Source organism: Perognathus longimembris, chromosome 3 (assembly GCF_023159225.1).
Source record: "Perognathus longimembris pacificus isolate PPM17 chromosome 3, ASM2315922v1, whole genome shotgun sequence".
In the NCBI taxonomy this organism is placed as follows: Eukaryota; Metazoa; Chordata; class Mammalia; order Rodentia; family Heteromyidae; genus Perognathus; species Perognathus longimembris.
The window spans coordinates 92,590,829-92,598,336 of NC_063163.1; the positions used below are offsets into that span (position 1 = coordinate 92,590,829).

The 7,508-nt window shown below is 48.7% G+C and overlaps 1 protein-coding gene across 3 annotated transcripts in view; it reads left to right on the top strand.

Moving 5' to 3' along the window:
- The window catches only part of Limk2 (LIM domain kinase 2), a 67,725-nt gene that overhangs the window by 33,919 nt on the left and 26,298 nt on the right, over positions 1–7,508 (top strand). Inside the window, exon 1 of one of the 3 annotated variants that reach the window (XM_048343324.1) lies at positions 2,327–2,861. The exons of the other annotated variants lie outside the window; for them this stretch is intronic. Coding sequence (XP_048199281.1) covers positions 2,809–2,861 — 53 coding nt within the window. The 5' untranslated portion in view covers positions 2,327–2,808. Of the gene's footprint in view, positions 1–2,326; positions 2,862–7,508 lie in introns of those variants that run through there. 3 annotated transcript variants of the gene reach the window in all.

Sequence of the window (7,508 nt, forward strand, 5' to 3'; positions counted from 1 at the left end):
GGTAGTGTTAATTCATTCACACATTCTAGTATGCCTGGAAGTCTGGTACATGGTGAGCACACACCCACACCCATCTGGCACTTACTCCCCTCAGTTGCTTCTGGGGAGGGAGTGTGATGTGTGGTATGGGGGGAGGGAGAGTAGGTAGATGTGGCTTGAGTTGTGAACAAACGCCAAAGCCATTTTTCACTATTAGAGACAGTGAACGCAGTGGTTGAGCTCTGTGGCTCAAGAACACAAACTAGTAGACAGGGGGCTGGGGATATGGCCTAGTGGCAAGAGTGCTTGCCTCGTATACATGAGGCTGGGTTCAATTCCCCAGCACCACATATACAGAAAATGGCCAGAAGTGGCGCTGTGGCTCAAGTGGTAGAGTGCTAGCCTTGAACAAAAAAGAAGCCAGGGACAGTGCTCAGGCCCTGAGTCCAAGCCCCAGGATTGCCCCCCCAAAAAACAAACAAACAAACTAGTAGACAAACTGACCCATTGCCTGTTTTTGTATTGCCTATGATTTTTACATTTTTAAATGGTTGGGGGTTGGGGAAGAGCAGACTAATTCATGACATGTGAGATTCAAATGGCAGTGTCCACAAATAAAGACTTATTGGAACACAAACACATCTGTTTGTTCATATTTTCTCTCTGGCTGCTTTGGCAGTGTAATGGCACAGATGACTTGCTGTGAGAGTCTGCACGACCTAATGAACCTAAAATATTTGTACTCTGACCCTTTACACTAGACCACTGGCCCCCTTACCCTGACCTAGAGACCCACTGGGTTTGAAACCCAGCTTCACTTCTTACCAAATATTTGTTTTCAGGCTCTGGTGACTAAACCCCTCAAAAGCTCAAGGTTTCTCCTCAGTTAAGTGGGTATTGATTCTTCTTGCTGAAAACAAAACAGAGAACACTTAATACGGGACCTGGAAGTGCCCATTACATGTGAACTTGTTATCAGGGGTACAAACCCAGTCTCTCTTATCACACCCATTGTCTTCCCTGTAGGGAGTTGAGGAATGGGAGATGTCCCCTTGTAATCCAGGTACACCAGCTTTGTCATGGACTTTTCCTGCCCTGGTTCACCATGACAGACAATGGCTGCTGGGTGACCCCAAGTTCTTTCCAGTGGACAGGGGGTGTGCTCAGTAGGAGAGACTCTATGCCTACTACCCACAATCTTAACAGTGAGGTATTGGTGTGACCCGGGCTTCTTCAGAAGTCTTATTTTTTTTTCTTTTGCAGCCCTGCAGACAGGGCAATAAGGAACTTTCTTGATGTTGGGCTCTGCTTTGGTTAGCCCACTGCAGGGGCTCTTCAGGTGTGCTCCCATTACAGACACCTACACACACCATGGTGCCCTGGTTTTTAGTTTGAAAAGAAGTACCACTGCCCACTGAAACCAGTGGATGGCATCAGGGAATGAATCAGAGGGCACGGGTGACCTGAGCTTCAATCTATTGACAGAGGGCTTTGACAGATGTTTCCTCTTAAAAGAGGCCAAATGAAGCCTAGTAGCTCTAGAGTTCCAAGGGCCTCCATTCAAATCCCAGCCCTGCCACTGACTGGCTTCTTTCTTTTTTTTTTCTTTTATGTGTGTGTATGTGTGTGCTGGTACGTGAGCTTGAACTCAGAGCCTAGGCACTATCCCCTAGCTTTTTCACTCAAAGCTAGCATTTTACCACAATAGCTACAGCTCCACTTCCAGTGCTTGTGGTGGTTAACTGTGATCTTTGGATCTCAGCCTCCTGCATAGCTAGGATTACAAGCCTGAGCCACTGGCTACCAGCTCTAACTGGCTTCTTGACCTTGAGTGGTTCACCAAATCTCTTGGCACCTCATTTGCCTCTCGTATAAAGTGAGAACAATCCCCATTTCAGGGAACTTACTGTTGGGTGTGTATAGTGCTTGCCACATGGAGACACACCAGGTGTTGTCAGCTAATGCTCTGGGCCTCCTTTCCTTATCTGCACATAATTCTGCCCTAGAGTGGAAGTGACATCCCCTATAAGCTGGCTCTTGGGACTGTCACCAGGACAGAACAGAGGCCAGCCCTGAGCTGAGGGTGTCTCTGAGGAGCTGCCTCTCCAGTCAAAGGTTCCCCCCCACTGGGGTGGGAGGGTGGGGGCGTGGCCCTGCCTGGAGCTAGCATCTCGTGCTTTTCTTCCCCTCTAAGCAGAGTTACTGTCCTTTAGGCAGCTCTTGTAGCTGCGAGTGGCTGGAGTCAGATATGCCAGTCCTCTGTCCTGTGCTGTCCTGCCCTGAGCTCAGGGATGGACACTGGGCCAGCCCTGAGTTATTGTCTGCAGCGCCTGCCTGCAGCCTCGCTCCTGTCGGGCTCCACCCCTTGCCGTAAGGTCTGTTTCCTAACAGCTGCTCCAACCACACACCTCGGTTTTGCAGGAGCCCCTCCTCTTCCTCCCTCCCTCCCTCATTCGGGGTGGGACTGAAGGAGGCTAACTTGACAGCAACGCTTCTTTCTTAGCTAGTCACCGGCCCCTGCCTCAGAATGCCTGTGTGTGTCTAGCCGACACCGAGGTAGTTCTCCCTCAGTCCCCAGGGGCCGCCCCAGCTTCCAAGAACTAAGGAGGAGCCATCCCAAGCCATGAGCCCCAGTGGGAGTCTGCCAAGGAGCAAGTGGCCTGGAGTCCTCACGCTCCTTCTGCAGCTCCAGAGGGAGAGGTGAGCGTCGGGCAGCCCGCCCCAATCAGAGGTGCTGGGACGGGCCTGTCATGGTGGCTGCCTGCAGCCAGCCTGAGGCACTCCCTGACGGGATTGCAGCTGAGCCTGATCATCTAGACTGGGAAGAAGATGGGGAGTTACTTGTCCGTTCCAGCTTACTTCACCTCCAGAGACCCCTTTCGGTGAGTTGGTCTCTGAGTCTCCTCCCTACCTCTTCTCTTGGCTCCTGGACATGAGGGGAGATCAGAGTCCTCTCCTAGATCTGCTTCTTCCAGCTCATTTATCCCACTGCCATTGGTTCTGTCCGATGAGAGCGCTGTGCTCCCTACCCCACCCCCATTGTGCCCTGGAAATGATGAGGTGAGGAATTAGCACAGAAGGGAAGTTCCTGGGAGCCCTGAATCCCCTTCTTCCCCACACACACTTGGAAGAGCCTCCGAAAGATGCCTCTGACCTGGCTTGCTCTTGGTGTTACAGCTTTTTTTTTTTTTTTTTTTTTTTGGAGGGGGGAACCTTTTGGAGGGGAGATGGCATAAATAGGGTGCTGTTCTTCCAGCTTCCACATGTCTTACCTGCAGGCCATGCTGCTTGCCCAAGAATTTGTCCCAACAAGCAGGATGGGCAGGTTTTGCCAAACTGTGGGAGCTGGTAAGGCCTGGGTGTGGATAGCCTGGTACACAGAGGGGACCCTGTAAATGTTTATTCTCTATGGTTGGCACATTTGCCTCTGGCTTTGAAGGGCTCTGAGCTCCCAGGTGAGTGATGTTACAAGCCCGCCCCCCATCAGTCCCTAGGCCTAAGTGCCTGTAGGGGCCTTTCTGTGTGGGGCTTTCAGAGGGAGGTGTGGAAACTTTCTTCCTCTGACCTGCCTTCCTTACCTCACCGCCCCACCCCACCTCCAATAGAAACTCCCCAGAGGGTTTCTGGCCCTCTGGATCCCCTCTGAATGGAGCCATTCCTAGTTGGGGTGGGGCTTGTTTTTATTTGGGAGAAGTTTGTTCCTTGGGATGTCTCCCCCCCTCACCAGTGGTCCTGAAGGTTGATCTTTTTCTTCCCATTTCCCTAACCCAGCTCCTTGCCTAGATCTGGCTGCCGGAATATTAGTCAGGTGACAGGTTACTGTGTGGTTTCACTGACTGACTAGACTCTGGTAGGGTGGTGGGAAGTGGCTGGATTGAGGGAGGGAGATTGGAGACTGCTCCTGAATACAGACTGTACGAGGCACTTCGCTGGGCGCTTTACCCTTTACTCTCTCAACCCTAAAAAGATTTTTGTATCCCCATTTTTACAGAGGAGACAACCAGTTTCAGCTGCAGTAACAGGAAGGATCTGCCCTAGCCCTTTTTCCTGTCTTTCTAAGTTTCTTATCCTTGGGGTGAGGGGGACCATAGTGTCTTCTCTTCACATCTCACCCAGGAGCCTCCTAAGTTTGCTTTCCTTTCCCAGTAGGGAGCAGGAAAAGGAATAGTTTGCCTGGCATGTTGAAGAATTTCTTTTCTGAAGAGCCAGTGGGAATTGATCTTGAATTTTAAAAGGATTTTATCATGTGGAACCAAGATGCTAAGAGTTGTAACAGCCCTCATTAGTCCTCGAACTCTTAATCCTGGAGAGACAGCTTGAGGGATGGGTTGTTCCTTTAAGCTCCAGGAAAACAGTGCCCCTTTTAATCCTTGGAGGTGCAGACACAACTCAGAGGCTGAGTAAGAGCAGATCGTGAACTCTCAGCTTGCACCTTTGAAGGCCAAACCCCCTCAGTGCCACCTAGGTCCTGCTTTTCTTTATCTTATTCTCCCTCAGCCCCTCTGGGGAACATAATTATTTCACCCCAATCCCTCCAAACTCAGTTTGCCCAGCTGGTATGGGAGGGGGGATACTGATTCACTGTGCTACTGTAGACCCTCTGCCCTCCCCTAAATTAGAGGCCACATTCCTTAAACTATCTTCTGAAAAATTAGCCAGCACTGTACCCCAGGGGAAGGACTATCCAGACCCTCTGTGCTCCCAGATTTCAGGCCAAGTCACTGCTTAATTTAAAAAAAAAAAAGAAAAAAGAAAAAGCTGCTGCTTCTGGGCACTGGTAGCTCATGCCTATAATCCCAGCTACTCAGGAGGTTGAGATGTGAGAGCTGAAGCTGGAAACCTTTCCAGTCAGGAAAGTCTCTTCAAGTTGGAAGTGGAGCTGGGGCTCAAGTGGAAGAGCACTTAGAAAAAGCCAGTAGACAGCACCCAGGCCATTAGGTCAGTACCAACACACACACACACACACACACACACACACACACACTCACACTCACACTCACACTGTTTCGACCATCTATTCCAGTGCATCTTCAAGGGTTCTTTTGTGACAAGTGTCTGTTCCCTCTTTAAGCTTCAGTTTTCTCCTTCACAGAAGTAGAGACTAAACTTTCTGGGCTTCTGAACCGTGCCTTTGCCAGATCCTGTCAAACAAATTAAGTCCTTGACCCCTCAAGCCTCTGAAGTCCACAGGAGTTCTGAGGCTATAGGTGCAAGGAAAGTGACGCAACTAGATGCCACAGGGACATGATCAGGCGTGACTGAGGGAGGGAATGGAGAATGTCTGTGCTCTGTGCGTCCTGCCTGGCAGGCCACACTCGGCCGAGTGTGCGCTGTCTTCCCTGCCGCTGCCCTAGGCCCCTCATGTGAAGGCTCCATGCAACCACAGGCACTCCCCTCTCCTTTCCTTCTGTGCTGGGTGGGGATTGAACCTCATACATTTAGAAGCAGAGGAGCGAGCGCTCTACCACTCCCCTAACCCAGCGAGTTAACTGTGGTCTGATATCTTTTTCTTTTTATAGAATTTCTCTTAATGTCCAGCAGTGATTTAATGAGCCTGCTTTTACACATTATCTCTGGAAGAAAACAAGTGCATCTTTGTATTCTAAAGCAACCTACATTTAAAAGGAAAAATTATTCTTAACCCTGCCCAGTTTAGCAGTAACCTTTGGCAGCTGCTTTTGGTCCTCTGGGACTCTTTTTTTTTCTTTTCTTTTTTTTCCTTTGAGTCTGAAAAATGAAGGACTTGGATCAGGTGAGCAGTTCCCAATTCTGCAAGTTATATGGCCCCTCAGAGGCATACAAGCTCCATTCTGATCTTTTTTTCTCCAAATAATGGAAACCCTACCTTTTTTTTTTTTGCCAGTCTGGGGCTTGGACTCAGGGCCTGAGCACTGTCCCTGGTTTCTTTTTGCTCAAGGCCAGCACTCTACCTCTTGAGCTGCAGCGCCACTTCTGGCTTTTTCTGTTTATGTGGTGCTGAGGAATCAAGCCCAGGGCTTCTTGCATGTTAGGTAAGCACTCTACCACGAAGCCACATTCCCAGCCCTGGAAGCCCTATCTTTAGCTACAGTATGACTGCACAAATGACTTGAAACTACAAGCTTCCTGGCTTTTGATTGGAACTGCATCAGTGCATTTTGGTAATAGGTACTTCTTGCTGATCAGAGGATCATTCCTTATGTGTTCGGTTGTCTTTTTTTAAACAAGGTAACCATGTATCCTATAACAATTACAATTCAGCAGAGTCTACAGGAGGAAAGAATAATAAGGAAATGTTTGATGTTTTTTTTTTTAAGTGGGTTCTAATGAACCAGAGTCTCCAGGTCCCTATCCTGTCAGCCATTTGGGGATCTGGGGGATTATTAGTAATCCCCACTGTTGGTACTCTCAGACTATAGCAAAGGGAGCTTCCCTTTCTCCTGCTTAGCCCAGTCAGAGCTCAGCAAGAAGCTGGAAGAAGCTTTGCCATGACTTGCTGCTCTCAGGGAGATTAAGAATGAACATTCAACCTGGCCCTCCTCAAGGACATGGGAGGGCTTGTTCTGTAGCATGTGTAAATCCACTGTAATGGTAATTGTTCAGTAAGGTTGAAAATTTACCTGTAAGTGTGTGGTCTGAAGAATCTGGACATGCAGGAGGGTGGGGCCTAGCTCACTCTGCTTCTCTCAGCGTAGCACCTTACCTGCTTGTATTGGCCTGCATATTACTATATCCTGATAGAGAGGAATTGATTAGCACATTCATTTTAGGATGTTTCTTCTCTACTTTCAGAAACCTATTTGGCTCTGGGTAAAAAGCAGATAGATCCATGTTCCTGGCTCTAGGAAGGAAAAGGGTCTGTCTCTATTTGTGTTCTCAAATTGGAGATGGAAGGACTGTAATCCTAGCTACTCAGGAAGCTGAAATCTGAGGATCCAGGTTCGAAGCTAGCTCACTCAGGGAAAGTCTGTGAGACTCTTATCTCCAATTAAGCACCAAAAGCTGGAAGTAGAGCTGTAGCTTAAGAGGCAGAATGCTTTTTGATCACAAAAGATCAGAGACAGTGAGTTCAAGTCCCAGGAATAACACACACAAAAAAAAATTGGAGGGGAAAGAAATGAACACTGGCATCCTGGGTATCTGCTGTGAGGCAGATAAGCATAGGACAATTTTCATAATCCCATGTTATGAGATGCTCAAATCACTAGTACACTGTCCAAATGAGGAAACTGAGCTTTCGTGTCATGAAGTAAACCGACCTTAAGTAGCAGACGATAAATGAGTTCTTTGTGAAAACAAAGCTGTGTTCTTTGCTGACCCAGGTCTCAGTTTGGAGCTCAGCTGGCCCCACTGAAGTATCTGCCCAAGCTTGCTGTAGTGTTTTAGAAGAGAAGTTCTGGAAATGGTCTTTAGTGCATATGGCAGGGATCTTCTGACTGGAGATTTCAGCTCTGTGCACGCTTGCTCCTTGGGGGACCAGGATAACCAAAGCCTTAGTCTTGGGTTTCAGCCCAGATCTAACCCCCTTATCTGGGGATGCCCCAGAGCCT